Here is a 26,656-nt window from a genome sequence, read left to right on the forward strand (position 1 = left end):
ACTGGTACAAAACACTTTGCAGCTGGTGAGAAGGCAATAAAAAGTTGATTTTTTAAACTCATCACTATAAATTATTCTTACAGTACTTCGCAAATTCAGAATTTCAAACTGTATTTTCTGTTTCTAGATCGCCCACAGTACTCGAGGTTCCTGAAGCTAAGGCAGCTGTTCCGTAGAGGAGGAGGGGGGAGGAGGTAGCAGATGTCAAGGAATTTCCATTTCTCGTTCGATGCCCACGTACTTGAGGGCATCCGCCTGGCTGTATCTGGAAGGACACGAGAAAGCCATGAGCGCCTCCGGCCCGCAGGGCGCCAACGCGCCTTCACTCAGCGCCTGCCCCAAACCGTCGCGCAGGAAAGCTCCGGGTGCGTCCAGATGCCCGCGGCGGGGACGCTCAGGCCTGGCTCCAGAAGTGCAACGACTCAGGCCCCGGTGGCCAGGGCCAAGAGCAGCAGCTGAAAGAACCAGGCTGCGGCAAGCAGAAGGCACCCCCACCCCTGGCGCCCCGCATGGGGTCACGGGCTCTGCCCTCTACCACGGGCCCTGGTTCAAGCAACTCGGCACTCGGGAGTTTCCGAATGGGGCGGGGGACGCAGGCGCAGCGTGGCCGGCGGTACGGGCCTGCCCTGCCCTGCCCTGCCGCTGAGGCTGCCCCTGTGAGCGCGAGACCGTCCGCTCCAGAAGGCAAGCCCAGGCACGCCATCAGGGCCCACCGCCTGCAGGAGGAAACGGGGGCTTTCTCGTGGCATTTTCAAGGCTGTGTACTTGGCTACAGCTACGCCCTGGCGCCCGCCACCAACCTGTAATCGAAGAAGAGCTCTTCGCCAGTCTGGATGGCCCTCTTCGCAAAAATCCCTATCCTGTGGTCGCCGTTGACCATCATGACTGGAAAGAGACAGGCGTCAGGGACGGGCAGCCCCCCGCCGCCCCCCATCCCAGCGGTGTCGGCGGGGGTGACCGGGCTGCTGAGACGCTCACCTTTTGCATAGCAGTTCGGATTCACCGAATGATTCGCAAAACGGATTTTATTGCCCTTGCGGGTTGCGTCCACCACAAAATCTAAAGAGGAAAAAATAGCACAAGCCAGTGAACAACTGGTGTTAGATCAAACGGCGAAGCGGTCATCATTCCGGAACCCTCGGCTTTGCCTTCGGAGGTGCTTAGACCAGGGAGCGCGGAAGCCCTGCCTCCCGAGCACACGCTGCGGAGGGTGGGATCCAAATGCTGCTTTCACACTTGGAACTTTGTCCCCACGTTCATGGGCAGCTCGGGCCTGACGCCGTCACCCCCGCGCGCCCCCCCAGAGCACAGCGGCGCCCTGCCCTTCTCCGGTCCGAGGCCAGCCGAGCCCGCGCGACACTCACGCCCCTGGCACGCATCCGCCTGCCGGGACGGGGGCTGGCGCGGACACGAAGGGGAAGGCGCCCAACGGCAACCCAGACGCCCTCGGCCGCAGAGACCTACCGTTATTCAAGTTGAAGAGGAAGCTGCACATGTATTTATCGTACACTTTCCCTCTCCTGTCTGCCTCATCTTGGGAAATAATCTGAAAAGACAGGGCACAGGCCGTTTTGGAGGTGACGACCAGGCCCGGTCGCCTCTGGACTTCCGGGCCACCCCCAAGACGCCCGCCGGGGGCGGTGTGGCACTTCACTCGGTCCCGTTCAGTTTCGACTCAGGAATTTCCACACCCAAGTCACTGCTCGGAAAGTCGTCAGCAGGCCCCAGTTCCTGCGTCCTCGTGCATCGGGCCAAGGATCAAGGAGGAGAGACTGTGATGTTCTCCCCAGGGTCCGCTGTGGCAAAAACTGACCGGGACTGACACAGACGCTTTAGACCAAACCCACCCGCGGGAGCCAAGTCCAAGTTCATCGAACCCAACGGATCTGCGCAAACCCAGCCCCGGGAGGGGTGCGTCACCCCCGCGGAGCTGGACCAGGCCTCACCTCACCGCAGTACTCGGAGATGAACTCGTTCTTCTGCACAGGGTCTTTGATGAAGATGCCCCAGCCCGCCACGTCAGACGGTGCCAACAGCAAATGCTAGAGAACGAAGCAGAATCACAGTCAAACAAGGAGAGCAAGAGTGGGCGGGTGGCAGCTCAACCACGGCTGGTCACTGCAAACTCCCAGACCTGCTCTACAGCAGAATGAAGGCCGCGGGGAGGAAGGCCGAGGTGCGCCCGCGCTGAGGGCACAGCCCAGGGCTGACCGCCGCTGCACGTCGGCAACGCGAGTTTCGCACCCACGTTCACCTTGAATGTGACACAGGAGACCAAGTCCGCTCCCCGGGACCTCGACCCCTTGCTCCTTCAAGTCCAGCCGCGGCCCTTCCGGCTCTCCAGGGGCCTCTGCTGCTCCCCAGGCCCCACGTCTCGCCCCAGCTGCTTCCTCCCTCCCCAGAGCACGCGGCCGCCAGGAGGTGGCAGGGGCCTGTGGGCCAGCACGCAGGCCTCAGCCAGTACGACGACCTTTGCTGGCGCCTTATTCTGCTTTCACTGCACATTTCCTTCCAAGACGCGTCCCTGATGGCCCAGGCCATTCCAGCCCCGCCTCGGCACCGTCCGGTGCGTTCCCAGCTCCCTCCCTGAGCGGCATGTGAACAGAGTACTGCTAAGTAGATAAAACCCAGTGATAGAAAAACATCAGTTATCTTTTCTGTTGTAGGGATCAAAGGGTTTCTGGAGGCGCACACGTCAGCATGAGCCGAATTACCCACTTTGTGAACAGAGGGAGTTTCTCGCACTACAGTAAGGATGGCGTGGTTGAGAAATGGTGAGATTTTTTGGTTGGAACGATGTGCCGGGGGCACTACCACCACGGCGACCTGAGGGCCTGAGTGGACATTAACCGCCTGGGGTCCGATGCCGTCACAGAAGCCACTGCAAGGCTGTTCGGGGTGAGCAGATCAGCCCCACACCCAGATTTTCTAGCACAAAGGGCCTGTATCCTCTGGCCAATGGCGTGATCTCAAGATACCACAGCGCCTGGGGCTGGTCTGGGGGCAGAAGGTACGAACTTGAATTTCTGCTCCTTTTAAGTCTTTTTTTTTTTTTTTAATAAGATTGATTTATTTATACAAGCACTGGGTACAGTCAGAGGCGCAGGAGGGTGAGAGAATTCACCAGAGCGGGGAGCAGAGCACAGAAGGACCGAAGCACACTGCTGAGGGGAGCAGCGGGCGGCAGGAGAGGTCTGCGCGCCATGCGGGACCCTCCTCCGGTGGCCGGGGAGCAGCCAGCCGGGGATTGAACCGGCGCCGCAGAGGCCGCTGGCAGCTTCGCAACCCAGCGCTCAACCGCTGCGCCACCGGGGAGGCCCTCCTTAAGTCTTTGAACTTGGCGTTTCCTTACCTATAAAATGGGGTTAATTATTCCTAACACCTGAGAGCGAAGGACTTAGTTCAGCACCTGGTATGTATGTACAAAACTACATACAGCTCTGTATGTATGTACCATGTTGGCTTTTACTGTTACAAAAGTGACTAGGGGAGAAGAAACACATCATTTACCCTGAAAAATAAGATACAGGAGTAAAATTCCTGACCACACAAGCCACCTGCCTCTGGTTCCCAGGCTGCTGCTCTGTAACTCTGGCTGGTTGTTTTCAAGGCGATTAAAGAAACAGGAACGGAGACGGCAAAGCCTCCATGGGAACCTCACGCTACACGCCAAGGAACCTAGAGCCTGGCCGACGAGGACAGCCCTGCCCGGGACGGGAGTGCTGCTGCACTCGGCACCGGGGACACCAGGGAAGTTTACTATTCTTTTTTTTTTTTTAAAGATTTATTTTTATGCAAGAGCTGGGGTGCAGGCCAGAGGGGAGGGGGGTGAGGATTCACCACAGACTGAGTGGGGAGCAGAACAGGTGGAGCTACTGACACACACTGCTGAGGGAGCAGCAGGGTGACAGGAGAGGTCTGCCACGCCATGTGGGTAGCTCCCTGGCTGGCCTGCCGGGAATAAAACCTGCGCTGCAGAGAGCTTCACAGCACTGCGCTCCACCCGCTGCACCACCAGGGAGGCCCTAAATGTACTAGTTCTGACGACTAAATGTACAAAGAAATTCCATCTGTTGCGGAACTAGGCAAATGCTGCTTACTCCAAATGTGGTACTACTAAGGGCTCCTCTCGTGCCAAGTACAGTGCTCTGGGGCGGGGGGAGGTGCGGGGGGGGCGGTGCCTCAGGATCTCAGCTGACTGGCCTGAGACCGCCCCGGCACTGACAGGATCCCCTGGAGGCGCCCCACCTACCTTTTTGGAGCCCCGCTGGATGCTGCAGTTCTTGCAGGACACATTTTTACTATCCCAGTGGTCAGCAGCCCCGCAGGTGAGACAGAGGTCAGGGTCGCACTCTCGGACAGCCAGGTAGCATGGGCACTGCTTGGTGTTGCACTGGGCTTTGCACCGGCATCCAGGAAAGCGGTTCTGACCTTGAGAGAGACGTTCTTCATCACCACCACCACCACAGAAAAACTCGCAGAACAGCAGGAGCAAGCACGGGGCTGAGGGGCCTCCCGCAGCAGAGGCCAGCCCAGCTCCAGGTTTCAAGGGCATGACAGCTCTACACGAAACAGGTGTGAAGGGGGCGGGGCTCAGAATACCCACGTTCTCGTCCCCAGGCGCAGACACTTCTGGGATCCCCGCTCACATTCCTCGACTCCGCAGAGTACACCACCTACCTCGGACGCCATCTCTGGCGCCCACCAAGTACCGGAGCGCTCTTCTGTGGCCTCTGCGGCCTGACCTGCCCGCTGCGCTCCCTAGAGACGCCTAAGCCCTAGGACGCTTGGGCTGTGGGGCTCTGGGTCCTGGCAGGGTAAGTGGGGTTCCTCAAGGACACTGGGACGCGGCCGCCTTCTCTGGTGACTGAAATGACTACTCGCAATTCCCATGCAGCAGCACGAAGCAACACTTACATTCTGAACTACACTGACAAAACTTTTCGCAAAAATTTTGTGCGATCACACAAGGGCAGGAGCTATCGCAAGGCTGCCGCGGATGGTCACAGGGCTGATAGTTGTAAACGTGGTTGGAGGAGCCGTCTGGAAAGACAACAGCGTGCAGGTCAGTCACCCACGGCCAAGGAGCCGCTCTCCCCAGGGAGCGGAGCGGGCGCCTTGCTACAGCCCTAGGCCCGGCTCCAGGATGGGCAGAACCACCCCCGGCCAGGGTGCGCGCTGGCGCCCCACCGGCCTCCACGCCGCAGGCACGGGCTGCCAGGGCGCCCCCAGACCTCCGCCGAGCTGGCCTGGTGCACAGACGTCCGTTACGCCAGAATCTCCCAAACTAACGCAGTCGCTACTCAAAACGAACGAGAAGTCGACATTTTTAAGTGACTAATGACGCTGAAGGGAACGCTGCTCACCCTTCTTCAGCTGTATTTTCCTGCAGTGCGCAGCCCACAACCTGCAAGAGCAGAGAGAACAAGGTAAGGCTTCCCAGGGAGCAGGAGAACGAGCACCGCACCCCGGCGGGGGGGGGGGGGGGGGGGGGGGGGAAAGAACACCCGGCTGCGTGTTCTCATGTGGCTTCTACTCTCTCTCAGCTCGGGCATCTGCCGCCACTCCGCTGAGCTACGTGATCAGAAATAAATTCCACTGAAAATTTAGCAACACCTACTACGAAAGCCTGGACTCCCGTGGGGACATTTCCCAAGCTGTCTCCTTCCTAAAGCACGCTGAGCCTGAGTTGATTAAAGACGCGCGCTCGCACCGTCGTCTGAGGCAAGTCTGCCGGGCCACGGCGGAGCCCCCGTCCGCTGCCCCGGCTCCTAACAGTGAGGTCAGTGCACAAAAAATGCCAGCAGCTGCCAGTGTTCGCCCACAGCTGCCCCCGGGAAGCGCCCCGCAGCCCTCCCTGAGGCCCGGCGGGCAGACTCACCTGTGTTTCCTCTTCTTCTTCCGAGGAGGGGTGTCCACATCCTCGGCGGGGGCTGGGGCGATGATACTAGACTCTTTGACTCGAAATTCATACACCTGACGAGAGCACAGACCCGTGAGCCCCTGGTTCACGAAAACTGGCCTGACGTTCCTTGCCCCCAGAACCGCCGCGGGTCTCCAGGGAGCGTCTACGTGCTGGGGCCATGGCAGGAAGCCAGACCACCGCTGCCTCGCCGGCCCCTTGCAGGGCAGTGCACTGGGTCACATTCAGAGCCAGAGTCACAGATCCGCACCCCTGCTGGCTTCTTGAAGGCACTGCCACCTTCACACCTAACCTGGGGAAACTGCGGCATGGCAGGAGGGCGTTCCCTCAGGCCTCTCGGCGGGCAGTGTCCCAGGAGGTAGCCAGGAGCTCAGTCCCCAGCACGGGCTGCACACGGGCCCTCTCCCCGAGTTCTCTTTGGCACTACCAGCCGGCTTACCTGTCTACATGTTTTGGTCCCAATTAGCCTAGCGATGGCGCAGAAGTTGTCATAGTAGGTGCCGATGAGCACCCTGAACATGGAGGCCTCGGCGCCGCTCCACTCCACATTCTCGGGAGGCTCAATATTTGGCTTCATCTTTATGGGTGTTTGACACCGAGAATTCGCTTCTACAAGACCAAAGGTAAGCACTGGCTGAGAGGCAAATGGGAGGCCGGCATCAAGTAAACCCCAGCGTGTGCCTCAGGAGGCAGAACGGGAACCACACTTACACGACACCGAGGCTAGAAACACGAAACATGGGTGACGTCTCCCCCGTGGATACCCGGAGCTGTTCTCCCCTCAACAGTCTTCCCCCCCGCAAAAGCCGACGGGGCTAAGCTCACTCTCGGGCTGCAGGCCCACTGAGACCCCCACCAGGAGGCGCTCGTGGCCGGCGGCTGTCCTGTCCTCTCCTCCCCGACCACTCCCGGGGCCTGAGGGCGAGCCGGCCGCATCGGCGCAACCTCGTCAGGCCCTGCCTGGGAAAGCAGGACGGCGACGGTGACACGGGAGAGAATGGACAGGACCGCCAGCTTCAACCAACCCGGGCGGGCACAGAGCGCTGGCCAGTCAGGCTGGGAGCAGAGACAGCAACAGGGTGCAGGGCCGCACCCGTGAGAAATCCCCTGCTCCGGGGCTCTCATTCCAGTGGAAGCTCATCAACCACCAGAGCTACTCCGGGCCCCCCAGCCCCCCACCGCACAGCTGCCGACCGCCAGGCGCAGCCCCAGGTCTGTCTCACCAGAAGAACTGGAGGTTTCGTCTTTCTTCTCCTCTTCCTCTTTGTCGTTGTTCTCGCCCCCCGTCTCAGCCCCAGCCTCCCTGTCACTGTCCGTGTCCTTCGACTCCAGCACGTTGATGGTGGGGGTGCTGGGGCGGCTGCTGTTGTTGGGGAGCCGCCCTCTCCTACGGCCCCCGGGGCGCTTTGGTGGGGTCTTGATCCGCTCGGCCGTCAGGGCGGCAGCAAACTCCTTCGCTCCCTCCTGCAAAGTGAGAAACGTAGACATCGAGGTCAAATGCCAAGACTCATCTTGATGGAGGGAGGACAACAAAAGCATGGCAGTAAGGCAGGTCACTCAAGAACATGTTCAGAAACGCCCCTCTATCACAGACAGCCCCTTGCATAGAGATTACTCGTTCTCCACATGCTTTTGATGGTCTGAAAACTTTAGGAAGGTAACTCTGAGTTCCACACAGGGCTCAAACGGTGCCAAACCAGGCACAGCAAGGCAGCTCTGCTTGAGAACCCTAAATAGTGATTGTCATTAGCAAACTAGCGTCGAGACTGTTTTCTGTAACGTGATCTATTTGAAGAGAACTTTTACAAAAAGACTCATTTGCCTAGCGCGCGTGTCCAGGCAGACTCCCCCTCACCCCTCTCCACAGTCATAAGTGAAGTGCACGGAAAGAAACCAAAACTAGCATGCCGGACACAGTCCCCTCCTTCCTCACTACTAACACAGCCAGCTTCGCCCGTGACGCACACAGCGCCCCCAGGAAGACACGAAAGGCGCGCTGGGAGTGAGGCTGGAGGGCTACATTCTGCATCACAAGGTATGATCATCCAGACTCAAAGCATGTAACGTCGGTAAGGACATGGGTTACGGAGATATTTACATGTTGCAAATAAAATTCTGCCATGTAAAGAATATTACAAAACAGTGCTTAATTCTATTTTTTTAAGTGGCAATAGAAGGGAGAAGTTGAGAGCAGCCAACAGTTTATACTTCATTCTACAAAAACCAAACTGCTTAAAAATAAGATACCTTCTGCAGGTGCCATTCAATGAATCTTCTGTCCAAAATCCAACGGGCAATATCTACCCATTTAGTTCCTAGGTGGGAGTGGCTTGGTTCAAAGAGGGGAAATGGTAAAAATAAGATAGTACCCATGAAAGAACAGACTTCCTACTTCCTATTTTCCTAACCCCTTACCTTTTCTCCAGAACATTAGAAAACCCTGTGGCTTGTGATAATACAGCCGCGGCAACTCTGGTCTGCAACTCGCCGGGCCCAGCGGCCGCCAGCTACTAACCCCCAGGACTGAGAGCCTCCGGCTCTGGGGGCCACCTGTGCCTCGCTCCAGACCACGCCTGGTCCGAGGCTGGCGCCTGGTCCTAAAGACTGCGCACTGCTAAGAGACGGCAGAGCGGAGCCGTCGGAGAGCAGCACGGGCCCGCGCAGGGCACAGGCTGGGGGCTGCAGCAGGGGACTCTTACTACACGGCCCACAGCAGGGCCCAGCCGCAGACTCTCACTTCATAGACCTCCCAAGTGCAGCCAAGCCCTGCACACCCTCTGGCTCTCAGCACGCGCTTACCAAGTGCTGGTAACACTGTGGCCCACAAGGCTTGTTGTCCAGAGCTGTCTCTGTGTTCTTCCGCTTGTAAGTGTTGGGTGTGGCGTGGAAAGCTGCAAAATAAATGAAACATAAAGTAGCCAAATACAACATGAAATATTTGCTATCCATCCCACTGTCCACCACCCCATGGAAAAGGTAATGAGCATGCTCAGGGCAGAAGTCCCCACCTTCCAGGACCTTCCCCCCTGCCCATGTTGCAGCACTATGCCGCCCACCAGCCCCCATCAGAGAAACTGCAAACCCTGCCATCTTTAGCAATATGTAATTTGTCTCCTTGCAAACAAAATCGATGCACGTAACCTCGAAACTCTGATTATAAATATTTGAGTATTTAATCACCATAGAAAAACAATTGATGCTTGTGCTATAATGAAATCAGACTTCCTACTTCTTCATTTTTAAGACGATGTCTTGATTTCTAAAGAAGGCTGGCAATCAGCTAGTCAAATGGGGAAGAGAACTGGGGCACCCCTTGTTGAAGACTAGTATTTTAAGATAAAGTAGACAGCCGCAGGACACTGAAAATCCATTTCTTTGAACCATACACAAGTCAGAAATCTCGTAAGAACTTGTAGAGTCCGCACCTTCTCACAGAAAAAACACCAATAAAAGGTTTTAAAAAGAGAAAGCATTTGAAATTTAAAATTCCCAAACAATGTGATAAGAGGAGGCCGTAAGTGAGGACAAGACAAGGGTGCGCAGGCCAGAGACCCCGGGGAGGCAGGAAACCGGCCCCCGCAGAGCGCTCTTTAGGGGCCTCCTCATAAACGCTGAAGGTGGTTTCGATTTGCATAAAAACAAGTGTCATATTCATGAAGCAAAATCATTTTCTAAATATTTGTAAAAAGCCAGACACCTTGGAGAGAAAATGAAGACAGAAAAAGGGAGGAAACGGTCAAACTGATTGTGTTTTTAAAGCAGGAATTCAAGGCTCAGATTCTGCTCCGAGTGTCTCGTTTCCCCAGAACGTGTGCTCGGCGGTGGCCGGGGCGCCCAGGGAAGGCCTCACGTGCGGTGCGGCCGCCCACCGGCAGCAAGCTCTTCGCAGCCAGAGCTCCCAAAGACAGTGTGGGTGGCTCAGACGGGCCCCTAAACTATATACACCACAGACTGTACCTACAGATTGACAGTCTCACCAAATTCAGAGAAGACAAAAAGTGCACGTGTCTGCGTGTGCACACGGCCCCTGCCAGTCCCGAGCTAGAACACGCCCCTTAATCAGAACTCGCTAGGGGAGACTCATCAGAAGCCACAATTACACAGTCTAAGATGAGCCAAGAACAAGTTCAAGCTACAGTAGAAAATTTACATAGTAGCAGTGCTGTAAAAAGCAAAGTATTTTTTTTTAAAGATTTATTTATTTACGCATATAAGAACTGGGATACAAGCCACTGATGAGGGGGGTGAGAAGATTCACCAGAGACAGAGCAGGGAGCAGAGCAGGCAGACTGACGAAGTACACTGCTGAGGGGAGCAGCGGGCGAGATGGGAGCGGTCTGCTGCACCATGTGGGTCACTCCCTGGCCGGCCGGGGATCAAACTCACGCTGCAGAGGCTGCGGATTGCTTCATAGTGCAGTGCTTAACCCCTTGCGCCACCTGGGAGGCCCAAACCCAAGTACTCTTAATTTCACATTGCATTTAGTTAAACAACACAGGACTGACTAGGAGGTTTCTCTTAGCAAAGTTCCAGCCTTCAATTCTTTAGGAAAACCAAGTGTATAAACAAGAGTCAGCAAAGCGGACAGAACTGTTGTTCCTTCCCTGGGGTGAGGGCTTGACCAAGGCCCAGTCCTTGTGGCTCAAGGAGGAAGAGGAGCCGCTCCAACTGCCCCGGAACCAGAACGGGGGGCCGCCCCCGAGACCCCAGCGAACATCGCCACCGCTGACGGGACTCGGCAAGAGAACTTCAGAAAATTCAAGAGGACGTAAAGTGCAGGCCCCGGAATGCAGCCCGAGAAAGGGCGTGCAGCCCGGCCTGCGCGCACCCAGGCACCTAGGCATCCTGAGGGATCTGGAAACGGGGGAGGGGGCTGGAACCACACTGCTATCAGGATAACTCCAAATGGAAAGGGCTAGAGGTAAGAAATGAAGCCTAAAATGTACTCAAACCCGAACAGCACAATGGGACACCGGTGACACCACAGTGAGTACCACTCGTGCTGCACAGTCTACACAGACGCAGCAGCACCGACACTGCCCGTCCATTGTCCATCGATTTAAAAGATATTTTAAGTGTGTTCTACTTCTTTGGTTCATTTGTACAACAAAAAAGGTACATTAAGGGTTTCATCTATATGACCAATTAAAAAGGTTATTTCAGTGACTCCAAAGTAGAGTTTCCACCTTTTTTTTTGTTATAGTGATCACTGAATGCAATTTACAATGGTCTTAATAAAAGTCAGAGGTATTTTATGAAATGACAGTGTATAAAGCGGAATTAATTCAAGAGGACTGTTCTTCAGGGCTGTGTGAAGACAACACTGACAAGTCCACTTACGACATCTCCTGAAATCTCACGTGCACACTGCTATTTCCAGACCAAACACTCATCAGCCGGCAAACCAGGCATGAGCCGCGGCTGATGGAAGGAGATGGAGCGAAGACTCAGTGAGGTGATACAGCTGCTCAGGGGGCTTACTTAATAAGAGGTGCCAGGGACTCGGAGGGGGAGATTCTGTAAAAGGTGGCACAAGACACAAAAAGGCAAGGCCATTGGGGCGTTTTACAGGGAAACAACTCACCCAGGGGAACAGGCCCCAAGGGTGCCACCGCGCCAGGCGGCCGCCCGTCCATGTAATGCGAGAGGCTGGCTTGGGTCAGGGGAACTCGGCTTACAGAACTGGGAGGTAAGAAACATTCACACATTTGAACGTATTGTTCAAAATATGTGCCTCAAAAGTAACAGAAGCGTACTTTCAAATTATGCTTAAAGAAATTTGTTACCTAGAATATTTACTAAAAAACCTCGTTTCCCAACAAACATCAGAAAAATACTGCATATATGATCACGGACACTTCGTTAAGTTTACGCTTACCTGCATTCAAGTGCAGGGATTTTTAAAAGGAAAAGGTGACGCATGTATGTGGAATTTTAGTAGTTTAGTTATATCGAAATAACTTGAGATAGATTTTTAAAAAGAACCGAAACAAAGTAAATTGAACACTAAATACTGGGCTCTCAAAAAACTCATGACACACTTCTTGCTTGAAAAACAGAAAAAATAGGTCATGCCTTTTCCAACAACCCCACAGGTAGAAATTTATATCAACAATCGTCTTTCCAGCCAACTCCTCAGCTGACACACTTGGTCATCAGTATGGGCAGCGCTGCCCGGCCCTCAGCAGCAGGTGCACAGTAACGAGTCACTGTAAAGCAGCCGCTTGGCCAGCAACAAGCCAGGAAGTCAGAGCCTGCTAACCCCGTGCTCATCTCACCCCCGTCGCGGCAAGTCGGGGCGGTGCCCCCAGGCAAGGTGGCACTTACGGTGCAGGAAGCAATCGTACTTGAAGCAGCGCCGGCAGAAGAGCGTGTGGAACGAGTGCAGGCTCTGCTCCCGCTGCACGGACTTGGCGTTGGGCCCGTCGATGTTCGGGGTGCACTCGGGGGGGAGCGCGCCTGGGAGCTGCTGCTCAGTGAGCTCCTTGTACCTGAGCAAAGCAATAAAACACAGTAAAGGTAAGCCGAAAGGCACTTTTCTGGACGTGGTTTCTGGGAGGTTTTCTGCTTGATGTTCACCCTGCCTGAGACCGGCCTGTTCAACACGATGCATTCACAGCAATGATCAAATCCAAAGATGCGATTCAGATCACAGCAAAGCTAGCATTTTCTTTTTAAATAAACATCAACTACACTAATATTTCTACAAGTGTCTACAAATTTTCTGTGTGTGTGTGTGTCTGTGTGTGCGCGCGCACACGCGCTCCCTCCAGTGACGAGAGCCCGCACACGCTGCGGGGCAGGGCGGGGCAGGACCAGGCTTGCCTGTCCATAAACCCCCGAGTCCCGTGCGTGCCAAGCAAAGTCTTACTTTTCTTTTAGTTCTTCTGCTGTGCCCTTATCTGGAAACATCGAGGAAATGGCTTCAAAAATTTTATCTGAAGGAAATTTTCGAGGTGGCCGGCTTTCTTTATCTTCACAGGGAAATATGAAAGGGAAAAACAGAAGCAAAGTTAACAAGCTTTCGATCTCTCGTTTTCTTCTCCAAACTGTATCTAAGCAAGGCTGATTTTCTAAGAAATCATCCATTTTGTGGTTCACCTACTTCAAATGGATTTTACATGTGCCTGGGGAATGCTGGTAGGTCAAGCTTAGAATTCAAACCGAGCAACAGAACGTTTTCAGTGCACCAGGAGGCGGGAAACTTAGGTTCTAACTGCAGCTCTGCTGCTCCCTGGCTTTGTGCCAGGGGCTGGCGCTGCCCCAACCAGGACTGCTTCTTTACCTGCATAAAAAGCTGAACCAAATGATCTCTAGGGTGCCTGCCTGTGATAACAATGTTACGCTTCTTTGAAATTGAAACTTCCTCCAAACTCTTCTATACTGGTGAGTAACGAGTTGAGCCCAGCCTCTGCGAGCTTGGGATCTTGGGATCCACTGTTTTCCTAGGAAGCCATAGCCAGTGCTGGGCTGAGTGGGTATCAGTCAGGCCTAGTCATCCCCAAGGTGTTCTGGGTTCTTTTTTGCCCCAACAGTTGGCCTGCAATAGTACTGCACCTTTGCACCCCCATCTCAACTAGAAAACAGACCCAAGGAGACACCACCTTGCGCGAGGAGCTGAGTGAGGAGGAGCACGTGGGCCTACAGCAGCCAGCTGGGGCCGGCCAGACGGGGCGTGTGCAGCACATGGTGATGACACCACCCCCCCCACCAGACACCCAAAACGCAGACTGTTCTTCTGCCAACCCAAGGAAATCAAGATGCTCACGTAGAGATTAAAATGTTACAAATCATATTCTAATTTTGATTATACTATAATGCATGTGATATTTAACAACGGAAAAAAACAGAGAAAGACGGAATCAAGATCTACTTGTATTGACTGTTTCTGGGAAAACGTCCAAAGCTCCGGGCGGGCCGGAGCCCAGACACACCGTCACGGCTGTCCTCCAGGTCCTTCTGCTTGTCTTCTCGCTCCTCAGGGTCATCCACCTCGTCGTCATCATCGTCGTCATTGTACTGGCCCAGCGCGTTCACCAACTCCACAAAAATCTCGTCATTTATAAACCCACATTCTGGCAAATCAAATAAAAGCACACGGAGGAAAGTGGAAGGTTTGTTTACATGAGCTTTTCAAATCTGGGCCGGTCAGAGCCTGCCAGTCAGCATTAAGACAACAGCGTTACAGTGGGGGGAGAGTAGGCTGGCCTGAGGCAAAGCCAGGAAGCAAAATCTAGCTGCAAAACCTTCACCTTCTTGCACCCCCCCCCCCACCACCCTCCAAAGCTTCCAGGCCTGGTACGATAACCCGGTCCTCTTGAAGCTCCCTGGGGCCTCTGCCTCCTCCCAAACCATGAATCTGAAGGACCTGCTTCCCAGTCAGCAACAGCTGGTGGTGACAACACACGGCTGCCCCTCCCAACACAGTGTCCCTGGCACAGGAGGCAGCAGCCACACTCTAATGGCCAAAGTTCGGTGCTGCTTAGTCAGCAGCGGGCCTATGCAAGCCCGAGTCCCACTTACTTGACTAACAAAATCTGCATCTACCCCAAAATTAAGAAAATTGTATTTAACGGAGATGGCACTGACAATATTCTTGTTTTAAACAACCATATAAATATCTAGTGCAATCATGATCTTTCAACTCAAAGACAGTGGAAACACTGAAAATTTTAGTCCTTTAAACCCAAGCCAGTACAACACAAAATGTAATCTTGTTACTTTTTCATGCCCTATGCTTAGAAGACCAAAGTATCTCTCAACTTTTTGGCCCCCCTTTCTAAGAAAATACACGTAAGGCTCACCTCTATCCCCGTGCACCTTTCCATCGTAATTTTTTATTAGTTCTTCAATGAAAGTCCCATCTTGGTCTAAAACCTCATCTCCCATATAAGGAATGTTATGTAAAACAGTTTCATCTTCTACCTAAAAGTGAAAGTACATACATACATTAAAAAAATTATCCTAATAAAAATATTTTTAATCAAAATAACTAAAATACAATGTTTTTCTTAGACGGTTCATCTTTCCCCTGCTACCACCTCTTCTCCGTATCTGAAATTACAGACGGCAAACGAAAAGCTGCAAGAAATAGAAGGTCCCTCCTCGCCAACGAGCACACCTGAGAAAACAAACTGGTGGGGGGTAGGGGGTTGGGGAATGTAACAAAAAACATCGCATGTGATTCACCTAACATGTTGTCAACTATTCAAGTCTCCCGTTCTTTTATGTGCCTCTAAGAAAGGGAAAAATGCAGCAAATTACAATTTGACCCACATTCAATCTGAACACATTTTTATTTCAGATGTTAAAATCTCAGAATCAAAGCATTACTACTTATGAGAATCAACTATAAACATCATCAGGTGCCCCCCTCCAAAAAAAACCTAGCCTAAGTAAGGAATACCTTGACCACATTTGATAATCTAGTAATTAAGAAACATTCAACATAGTAAAATTCTGAGGATATAAAACAGTATCAAGGAACCACTAAAGTTTATATAAAAAATGATGTGCTCTCATGCATAAATTAAGAACACTCCACAATACCAAACTACCTCAACACTGACAGCACTGAAATGCATGTGGAGCCAATGCCCAGCAGCCTACAGCAAGGTCTGAAGACAAAGGAACAAGAAGCGCAGCAGCAGGCGAGTGGCCTAAAGAAAAGGCCAGAGATGAAGCCCTGGAGACAAGCGGACAGAAGCGGCCGCTCAGCAGAGGCGCCTTCAGGAAGTGAGAGGCGCTGACTACAAGACAAGGACTGGAGGGTCCTGAGGTGCATGTCTGGAGACTAATCTCAAGTGAGACCGGTGCAGCTCTAAGATGCCTGTGAACAGGTGACTGGTTTAAACGTAGACATTGTGAGAGAGAATTCTGGAAAACAAAATGGACTGGCTACGTCTGGCTGGGAGAACACCACAACTGTTTAAAGTATGAGATGCCTTGGCCTGGGAGCATCCATCGGGTAGAATACTCCAGAAAAGGCCACGACACGCAAGGGACTATCAACCAGGAACAGCCAGGAAATAGGAAGAAAAGAAAAATTTCAAATCCCTAGAAAACAAATCCAGGGCAGAGGCAGTGTTCATAGGGATCAGCAGCACCTCAGAGAGCCAGGAAAAGAGCAACTTCGAGGGAAGGTGCGTGAGGGGCACAGGGTGAAGGCTGAGATCTCACTGTGCTGGCCTACTCAGACCCAAACTCGCAGCCCACTGGAGAATCCTCACTTCATCTCATCTCACTCTAACCTGTTTATACCAGGAGAGCCAGGTTCTTCGGATGCAAGCCAAAATAACTGACAACTGGGCCTCCCTGGTGGCACAAGGGGTTAAGACACAACCTATGAAGCCATTCGCAACCACTGCAGCGTGAGTTCGATCCCCCGGCAGGGAGCTACCCACATGGCACAGCAGACCTCTCCTGTCTCCCCGCTGCTCCCCTCACAGTGTATTTCAGTGGATCTGTCTGTTCTGCTCCCCACGCTGTCTCTGGTAAATCCTCTCACCCCCTCCCCACACCCTTTGGCTTGAACCCCAGCTCTTGTATACATAATAAATCTTTTTAAAAAAATTTAAAAAATAAGTGACAACCAACCAACTTAAGTTGCCAACTAACTGGCAACTTTGTGCTCCAAACTGTATCCACAGAACGTTCACTTCCCCAAACACACCCTGCGGGTAGCACAGTCAGCCTGGCCTGCCATGCCGTCTTCTCAGCAGGTGAAGGGCAAACCCGAACCCCAGCTATTCCCACATAATACCTGCCGACGACTTAGACACTATCTTCCTTCGGGTTGTTTGAAAACATGAAACCTGCCTTAAGTTCTTACAATATGATTCTCAAACTAAATGTTTTTGAAGGGTGTACAACTGTGGAAGAGGCTCTTAAGTTTGCCACTGTTACCCTTCTACTATAAAACTGTAAAAGTTACTGAAGACATCAGACACATGTTTTTTGTTCGAATCTAGAAACAATTCTCTAAAGTAGTCTCACCAAGGACCTTCTCCCACATTTATGTTAGCCTCCCTATTTTATGTATCAGGAAAGTAATAAAGCCAAGTGTTTTTTATATAACAACACAAGTAAGCATATCTGAAACCCAGAGCAAGCAAAGGAAGGAAATAAAAATTAGAACAGAGATCAATGAAACAGAGAAAACTCAGTGAAACCAAATTTGATTCTTTAAAAAGACCAACAAAATTGGCAAACCTTTATTTAGCCAGATATGCTGAGAAAGAGTAAAATTAGTAGAATAAGAAACGACAAATGAGGCTATTAATACCAATCTAACAGAAATAAAAAGGGATTTTAAGAGAGTACTGTGAAAATTTGTATACACCCCAAATTGGATAACCCAGATCTAATGTACAAATTTCTAGAAACACTAAATCTACCAAGACTGAATCACAACAAAATACGAACAGACCTGCAAGTAGTTAGGAGATTGAATCAATCTTCCTGTTAAACCCCTGTAACCTTACATTTCATTGGTGAAATCTGTAAGAAATTTAAAGAAGAATTTGTAGGACTCTTTCCCAAGCTTTTCTAGAACACTGAAGAGGAAACATTTCCTGACTCATTCTATGAAGACAGCAATATTCTGAAGCCAAAGACAAAAAGAAAACTACAAACCAATATCCCTTATAGACGATGATGTAAAAATCACATAAAATACTTGGGAACAGAAATTGGAAGCATATTAAACTGAATTATACACCATGACCAAATGGAAATCATTCTGGAAAAGCAGGGACGGTTCGACATGTGAAAACTGATCAGAAGAGTAAACACACAGCACAGTCAGGACAAAGGGAAAAACACCCACATGATTATCTCAGTTGATGCAGGAAAATCATGTGACAAAATCCAATACCCTTTCTTGACAAAAACACTGAATGGACTAGGAATAAAATGAAACATTCAACAGTGAACATCAAGTTCAATAGGAAGATTGACAGCTTTCCTGCTATGAACAAGGCAAGAGTAATCTCTCTCATTCACCACTTCCATTCAACCTAGGCCTAGGAGCTCTAGCCAGAGCAACTAGGTAAGAAAGGGAAGCAAAAAGCATCCAATAGGACAGAAAGAAACTATCACACTGGACAATACGACCTGTGGTGTCAAAACCCCTAAAGACTGCAGAAATACTGCCAAACTCCTAAATGAACGCGCAAAGTGGCAGGATGCAAAGTGCACACACAAAAGCCAACTGCATTTCTGCACACAACGAACAATCTGAAAAGGAAATTACGGGGCCTCCCTGGCAGCGCAAGGCGTTAAGCACCACACTATGAAGCAATCCGCAGCCTCTGCAGCACAAGTTCAATGCCCGGCCAGCCAGAGCAAAAAATCCACATGGCGAAGCAGACCTCTCCTGACTCGCCCACTGCTCCCCTCAGCAGTGTATTTCAGTCAGTCTGCCTGTTCTGCTCCCCACTCTGTCTCTGGTGAATCCCCTCACCGCTTGCATCTCTGGCCTGTGCCCCAGCTCTTGTATGCATAAATAATCTTTTAAAAAAAAATGAAAAGGAAATTACGAAAGTAACGCTATTTACAGTAGCATCAAAAAGAATAAAATACAGGCCTCCCTGGTGGCACAGGAGGTTGAGCGCCGCACTACGAAGGTATCCGCAGCCTCTGCAGCGCGGATTCGATCCCGGCCGGCCAGTGAGGGTCCCACATGGCGAGCAAACCTCTCCTGTCTTCCCGCTGCTCCCCTCAGCAGTGTATTTCAGTCTGCCTGTTCTGTTCCCCACTGTCTCTCTGGTGAATCCTCTCACACACACACCCCCCCCCCCCGCATCTCTGGCATGTACCCCAGCTCTTATATGCATAAATAAATAAATCTTTTTAAAAAATAAAATAAAATACTTAGGAATTAGACTTACAAACCAGGTGAAACACTTGTACAATGAAAACTACAAAAAACAAAGACAACCTGGGGGTGGAAGCACATCTCACACTCCTGCCCCGGAGACCTACCGTGCTGGCTGGCACCACATGAGCACTACCCAAGACCCTCCCTACCCAAAACCCCACTGCTGCTTCAGGCAGAAACAGAAAAACCTATCCGAAAATGCACATGGAATCCCAAGGGACCCAAAGTCAAACCAATTTTGAAAGAACAAAGTGGGAGGGACTCACACTTCCTGCTCTGGAAACTAACGGCAAAGCTATAGTAGCCAGAACTGCAGTGGGATGGAACCAAGGGTCCACGAGAGGCCTCCGCAGACAGCCAGGTGACCTGTGACAGAGGCGCCATGAGCAGGCAGCACCATAAACAACGGGTGCTTGAAAAGCTGGACATTCACAGTGAAGAAAATAAAGCTGGACCTTCACTTAGACATTTATAAAGATTAACTCAAAATGAAGGAGCTAAGTGTAAGCTCTGAAGCCAAACTCTCACAAGAAAGCATGCAATACAAGCCTCATGCCACTGGTCTGGCTTTGCTCTCTTAGAGGTGCACCAGACATAGAAAAGGAACAACAAGACAAACTGGATTGTATCAATTTGTTTTAACATTTTGTGCATCAAGAAAATCATCAGTGAAAAATCAACCCACATACTGGAAGAAATTTTGTTGTGAAACATTTACCTGGTAAGAGGTTAATATACATAGATACCGAGAATTTCTAAAAGTCAACAACAAGAAACCAAGCTTGTCTCAAAACTGGACAAACGACTCAGACAGATACTTCTCCAAAGGCAACACTCGAATGGCCTGTAAAGGTGAAAAGCGCTTGACATCACTAATTATTAGGGAAGTGCCAATCAAAATCACTAGCTACACCTCTCACCTGTGAGGACGGCTACCCTTAGGACAGGAACCCAGAAAACCACCAGCACTGGGAGGAGGCTGTGCACTCTACGGGGGACAGCGTCAACAGCACAGCTGCTGTGGCCTCAAAAACTAAAAATACAGTAATTATATGATCTGCGATTCTACCTCTGGATAATACTCAAAAGTACTGAACACAGGGTCCAGAGGAAACCCTTGTAAATTCATGTTCATAGCAGCATTATTCACAGCAGCTGAAAGGGGAAAGTGCCCAGGTGTCCACTGCCGGAATAAACGGATGAGCAGCTGGCTGCGCTCACGCAGGCATGTTACCCGGCCACAACGCACACCTTGAGAACGTTCCGCTAAATGAAATACACCAGTGACAAAAAGACAAATGCCACAAGCTCCCACTTACATGAGCTATTTAGAATATAAAAAAAGACAGAAAATATAACCATGTTTGCTAGGGGCCAGGGAGGGTGAAGAGCGAGTTGTTCGGGGGGCACAGAGGTTCAGCTCTCTAGAGGAAGGCGCTCTGGAGCCGATGGCAATGACAGTTCACTGCCCCGAGTGGTGTCCTCCAAAACGGCTGGGGTGGTATAGCTCATGGTATGTGTATCTTACCGCATCCTCCGCCACCCAACCTCTGTGAAGAGGCACTGAATACTGACAGCATCTCATGACAGAAGCTACTGGGCTGGTGCTGTCCGCAGACAAGAGTGCGGGCTTCGTTTTATCATTTAACAACATGCTGCCTGAAACCACTGTAAGCAAAAAGCTCTCAATTAACAAAGCCTCAAAGCCAGACTGAGATGACAGGATACTTTAAGATTTATAACAAGAACTCTTTTACATTTATTTTTAATCCTAAGGTTGGTTTTTGCTTAACACTTGCGATTGAAGATATCTCAATTAGAAAGACAACATGAGAAAAGCAACCATGCAAAGGGTTAAATCTCTACAGATGACATCATTTTGTTCAAACACTAGTGGGAGAACGAAGAAAGCTATTCAGGGCCTCCGTGCGCGTGGAGCCTGCCTGTCCACCCGCGCCGGCGGGCATCCCGTGCAGGGTGGGCCCCTCCTCGCACCCTGAGCTGCTGGGACCGGCTCTGGTCATCCGGCCCCTGAACCAGAACGAGCATGATGGAAAATGAACGCAGAAATACAAGTTAGTGCTGAACATGACACGTATGTGGGTCTCCATTTACGCCCCTGGTTATGCTCCTGTGACCAGAAACATGCCACAGGAACCCAACTCTTGCTTGCATCGATTATTGAAGGTCAAATTGGGCTTCATTATATGCTTCAAGGAGTAATTTCCAAGAATCTGTCGGTGACATGAAATGCAGACGTACTGCTGTGTATTGACCAGTTAGCCCATTGTTAACATTTTGAGAGCTTTTATTAATTTTCTTTTTTTTTAAAGATTTATTTATTTTTATACAAGAACTGAGGTAAAGGCAGGGGAGGATGAGAAGATTCACCAGAGACAGAGTGGGGAGCAGAACAGGCAGACCGACCGAAGACAATGCTGAGGGGATCAATGGGCGAGGCGGGAGAGGTCTGCCGCGCCATGTGGGTATCTCCCTGGCCGGCCAGGAATCAAACCCACGCTGCAGAGGCTGTGGACAGCTTCACAGCGCTGCGCTCAACCCGCTGCACCACCGGGGAGGTCCTTGATAGCTTTTTTAACTTACAGTGTATCTTGATTCACCTTGACAAGATAATTACCTATGCTTTTTTAAGCAAATTATTACCAAATAAGCAGAAGATACATTATTTACTTACCATAAAATTCTGCTGCAGGGGAGACCAAGAATACATTATAGGGACTGAAGCAACCGCATTCAGAGTCTTTAATGGGATGACTTGTGTTGGAAAATCCAAATCACTGGTCACCGAACACTAGAAAAGACAAAATAAAAGTGACTCATAAGAATAAAAGGACCCCTTACGTCACAGTTATCATGTTATATAAAAAGAGGGGCGCTGCCTGCTCTAATCATCTTGAAGAGGAAATTCACCTAAGACTGCAAAGTTCATTGCAGCAAGGACTCTCTTCCCTCTCTCCTCTTTTTTTTTTTCCCTCTCTCCTTTTTACTGAAGGAGAAAATAAAGCTTCCAAATTTGCACATTTTCAAAACCTTCAACTTCCCATACTTACCGGTATCAAAACAATTAAAAACAGTATTTAAAAGTTCATCCCAGATTAACTGCTCCGTGCTTTTACTATGCATTTCCTATTTCAATAATTAATGCCTTTCACATCTCAATCATGTGGAATAATAATATATACCAAATATGCTACTTCAACCTCACTTAATAAGAATGTGAACACTTGTTAGATTAACCTTTCTTATCTCTATCTTTCCTTTTAAAAAAATTCAAGTGTCATTTGCTGATATCATGGTACACAAATATTAAGAGTAACAGATCTGAGTTTCAATCACAACAAAACAGATTCAAATCAATTCTCTAAGATTATAATCTCTAATAATGATAGCAAAACTACCCCTAAGCACTTTCCACATCTAGGCACTACTTTAAACACATTATCATATTTTGTCCTCGTTACGACACTGTAAGATGGGTACTACTCTTAGTGTCCATTTTACAGGTAAGAAACTATGAGAGAGAAAGCATGAGCAGCTGGCCAGAGCCAGCCATTAGACAGGGCTAGAGTTTAAACCCACAAAGTCTGCCTCTGGAGTCCCTGTTCTGCCCCACAGAGTGGTACCTTAGTCATAAAACCATCTTTCTGGAATGCCGAGTGCACGCATTCTCTTGAAAACCGTATTTCATGCAATCTATGAGACGTCAATGTCAAGGCATATATATCATCATCTCTTGTATCACTAGGAGAACCCTGCTGGCAATTAAACTATAACACAATCATTTCTGATCACAGGAATTCTGAGATGCATGCCAATTTCAAATGTTCAAGTGTTAAAATCTTCGCATCTTTGATTCTATGAAATACGGTAAAACCTGTGCACTTTGCATTGTCTAGGAATCCAGCTTTTCTTGACAAGTACCATTACCTAATCATCAGGCCTCCAGCACCTTCTCAAAAATACCCTGGACATAGATTCATAATCCAGAAATCAATGAATATAGAGCAAAAAGAAACACAATCGAGGCAGCAAAATGAAACAAAAAATGAGATACATACACACACATAACTACTAAATGTTTAGTTTTATTGAAGAGTTCTTAAAAAACAGCAGGACCAATTTGGTGAAATCAGAGTGGACATCTTTGGCATCAAGGCCATGCCTGGCCCTGCATTTCACCAGGCCAGAGGCCACCTGACAACAACAGTCAGTCACTGAGGCACAGAAGCAGCTCCTTCCCTGGTGGAACTGGAGGGTAAAGACAGAGCACTTAGGAGGAACTGTGACAGTGACTAATCGTTCACCTGCTTTCGCAGAGGGCAAAGGTAAAGATAACAACACTAGAAAACACATGGCTCCACCAACTAGGAAGCTGTGGCCTCTTAACCAGTCTTCCCGGGCCTGCACCCCCTCCCTGCTTCACTCTTTGGCCCCTGATTCAGTTCTTCAACCATCCATTCAACAATGCGACAATAACAGCAGTGAACATTTATTGAGCACATACTATGTTGCAGGCACTGTGCTAAGTGTTTTATAGTCCTCACCTTGGCCTTCACACATGAGGAGACTGAGGTTCAGAATATTAACCTGCCTAGAGGCAGTGGGGTGAATCACCCACCCAGGATGAAGACCCAAGACCGACTCCAACACCAGGAGCTTAATCAGGGTGCTGAAGTGCTTGCCCTGAGAGGCTTGTGGGTAAAAGCCCAGTGAGCATGCCAACGCAGGAGGCGTGGGGTTCTCAGCACTCCCCCCGTGTCATCCTCTTCTTCCCAAGTCTTCTTTCCTCTACTGAATTGGTAACTTCGGGACAAGGAACCGTCATCAATACTGAACAAAGGATTACACATTGCCCGGTGATTTCAAGTAAAAGATAAATTGCATTTTAGTAAAACAACTGGAGTTTGGGGTTTTGTCTTGTACTGGGGTGGGGGTCCTAAATCTATGTGCTGGCCCCTCTGAAGTTTTGGAGGTAGGGAGCAGGCTGCCCCTCCAAGCCTGCTCATTGGCCTGTTTTAATACCCCAATCCAAAGTCACACGAAGGTCAAGCAGCTGAACATTCCATCAACCACTAGACACCTGTTCCATCAAGAGATGCGGAAGTGCTCCGAGTCTACTGAGCAAGGTCAGCTAGTTCTTCCTGGGAACAGAAGGCCTTGCAGAAGCACAGAAACCAAGCCAGAAAAGCCTGTGGCACCAAGGCCGCCTCCAATCCCAGCCTCACCATAATCCCATGACCCGGCTCTCTCAACTGAGTTACACAGGGCCACTGATGGGTGGAAATTAGCTCTCTTTGGAGGGCCACAGCAGTGAGGCGGAGGGGGGCTCTACCTCTGTCAACACACTCAGCACAGTGTCTCAAAGCAAACGAGTAGGCACTCAAAAAATGTTTCTGACATCACAGGCCACATCGGATGTCCCCTGATGAAGAACGCAACCTCCATCTCTCTTGAAAGCTGAGTGCACCTTTTTAGAAAGCAGAAGGCCTACACCCAACACCATTGTCTTTCAAAGTATCCCTAGAAATCGATCCCATTCTTTTACCTATTAACCTTAACTATCAACCACATTCCTTTCACTTATGAAATAATATTCAAATGCAAAGGCATTTGTAGGTGAAAACAAGTGTGGGAATTCTTATTTATGACTTACAGGAGAAAAAAAGTACTCAAAAATCCCAGTTACTTACCAGTAATTTTTTTTTCTTTGAAAATGTATCATCCTTGACAGTTTACATAACCAACTTTCAAACCACTCGGAGTACTGAAAAGGATTTTGACCTCAGGTGTCTCCACAGCATTTTACCTGATCAGCTGCATGGCCTAGACTCAGGGACTCCCTAGGAGACCTGTACCGAGTTACACTCTCTAACCCTAGTTCCAATTTGAGGATCATGCAAAGAAGTTGCTAGTTAGGATTCACCACCAAAGGTAAGGAAAGAAAAAAATTCTATGAGTTATCAAGGATGCTACATTTTCAGAGAAACACAGCCTACTGGTAAGAAACCAGGTTCCTCTGAGGATGGATAGACTTACATCAACCAGCTGGTACAATAGGCGACTGTGTGGCTGGACCACTGGGAGCTGGAGAGGGAAGTCAAGCCAAAAATAGTGCTGAAGGAGTACACAACCCAACTGAGACTCTTGGCAGAAGGCTGGTTCCAAGTAAAAACTGTGTTATGGAAAATCGTAGAGGGAAGAGCAGGTGAATGGCCTGCAGGGAAGGGAAAGAAATTAACACACCCTACTATGTGCCAAGCACTGTGCTAGAGACTTTACCAAAGTTTACTTCTTTAAAATTCACAACTACCCTATGAGGTAGGTATGACTCCCCCTCTTACAGCAGAACACCCCAAAGGACAACAGCCATAGCTGCTCAGTCCCTGAATAATCTTCAACATCAGGGGGCTAAAGTTCAATTCCATACAACAAGGAGACACAGGCCAAGTTAAAAATATTCTTGGATACTGGTTGGTCCATTTAACCATGCCAGAGACACAATGAACTGCTGATATTGTCTAACATTCTTTTTCCAAGTAAAAACAGTAACACACTGTATCTCACACCCCAGTGTCGGTAGAACATCAGCCCAGGAGTCAGGAGGAAGCCCTGGCTGCCGCCCAACTCTAGAGACCCACCAGGGTCAACTCCCAAACTGCCTGCGTAAGTGGAGAAAAGATAACACCCAAGTTTTAAATTAGCTAGCCTTTCTGATGAAATGGGAGCATATGTAATTTAATTTCAGGTCCTGAAGGAAAAACTGGAATAAGAGAAATATCAAGTGTGGATAAGAAAAACTTGATCACATTCGAGAACTCATAACCGGGTTTGGAAGGCAAACAGGAGAAGGGTAGTTAAGCGGGGGGAAGCGTTTCATTCAAATAGAAGAGTCAGACTGAAAAATGGGGAAAAGTTAAGATCCTGACACAGACATGATCAAAGCAGCTTATCCAGGGTGTTGGAGCTAAGGACTGAAAAAGAGAGAGTGGCTCATGCCAGACTTTCAGTTATTTCAATTTTTGTTGTTAAATATTTATGTTACAAGCCATTCGGATTAGGGGGCAAACCCTCTCAACCCTGCAATGTAAGGTTATTGCTTCCAAGTTCGCTTATAAAAGAAAGATGTTGTCTTCTAAGTGTCAATGGTTATATGTCTTCTCAGGGGAAAAAAATTGTGTGCGTGTGTATGTGTGTGGTGTGTGTGCACACGCATGTGGGCATTTAGCATGGAACACAGAGCATTTGTGATATAATTTCAGAAAGGTTAGACCTTTAAAGCTCCTCCCTGCATTCTACCTTCAGAGGTCAGGCTCTAGATAAAAGGGATCAAGAAATACACAAACTCACTTAATCCTATTAAAACCTAATGCACTCTGAGTCTGCAGAGGACGTTTAGGGCAAATCACCCCCCTCAAAATCTGCAGTTTCATTTGAAACTCCAGTTGTGTTAAAATACTGCAGATCCGAAACACGTAGTTGCAGGACATAAACTGGTAAACATAAAAACTACAGAAAACATGAAGCAAGTAACCTGAGCAGTGTTCCTTCGTCACGCGCAAACGCAAGTACCTGGTTAAAAACAACAATCCCAGTTACGTGGAAAAATAAGACCATTTCTGTCATTTAAAAAACCAAAAAAAGAAACGGAAGACTAAGACGCAGAACGGAGGGAGCCACGCATGTGTCAGCCCTGCGGTGTGAACAGGCTAGTGGGTCTGGGCAGCGGAGGCCTGGGCGTCCTGAGGAGCAGCTGGCCTGCCCGGGCGGGCGCCCCCTGCAGGTGGGCCGACTGCATGGATCTGCCAAACAGACTCGGGGGCGCTCAGAGCTGC

At 49.8% G+C, this 26,656-nt stretch overlaps 1 protein-coding gene across 5 annotated transcripts in view; it reads right to left on the minus strand.

Annotated features, from left to right (window-relative positions):
• Positions 1 to 204: 204 nt before the first annotated feature.
• The window catches only part of EZH2 (enhancer of zeste 2 polycomb repressive complex 2 subunit), a gene marked incomplete at both ends in the record, with an annotated part of 55,155 nt that continues 28,703 nt past the window's right edge, over positions 205 to 26,656 (minus strand). For 2 of the 5 annotated variants that reach the window (XM_084229341.1, XM_084229343.1), the window contains 17 exons: positions 205 to 265; positions 801 to 885; positions 979 to 1,059; positions 1,465 to 1,546; positions 1,947 to 2,042; positions 4,253 to 4,431; positions 4,918 to 5,043; positions 5,367 to 5,407; positions 5,882 to 5,976; positions 6,363 to 6,532; positions 7,147 to 7,387; positions 8,723 to 8,814; positions 12,251 to 12,414; positions 12,795 to 12,897; positions 13,858 to 13,998; positions 14,728 to 14,848; positions 21,499 to 21,615. In XM_084229341.1, the coding sequence (XP_084085467.1) occupies positions 205 to 265; positions 801 to 885; positions 979 to 1,059; positions 1,465 to 1,546; positions 1,947 to 2,042; positions 4,253 to 4,431; positions 4,918 to 5,043; positions 5,367 to 5,407; positions 5,882 to 5,976; positions 6,363 to 6,532; positions 7,147 to 7,387; positions 8,723 to 8,814; positions 12,251 to 12,414; positions 12,795 to 12,897; positions 13,858 to 13,998; positions 14,728 to 14,848; positions 21,499 to 21,615 (1,995 nt within the window). Of the gene's footprint in view, positions 266 to 800; positions 886 to 978; positions 1,060 to 1,464; positions 1,547 to 1,946; positions 2,043 to 4,252; positions 4,432 to 4,917; positions 5,044 to 5,366; positions 5,408 to 5,881; positions 5,977 to 6,362; positions 6,533 to 7,146; positions 7,388 to 8,722; positions 8,815 to 12,235; positions 12,415 to 12,794; positions 12,898 to 13,857; positions 13,999 to 14,727; positions 14,849 to 21,498; positions 21,616 to 26,656 lie in introns of all 5 variants that reach the window. The other 3 variants (XM_084229342.1, XM_084229345.1, XM_084229344.1) reach the window with 3 other exon arrangements.

Source organism: Talpa europaea, assembly GCF_964194135.1.
Source record: "Talpa europaea genome assembly, chromosome: 3".
Lineage (NCBI taxonomy): Eukaryota > Metazoa > Chordata > Mammalia > Eulipotyphla > Talpidae > Talpa > Talpa europaea.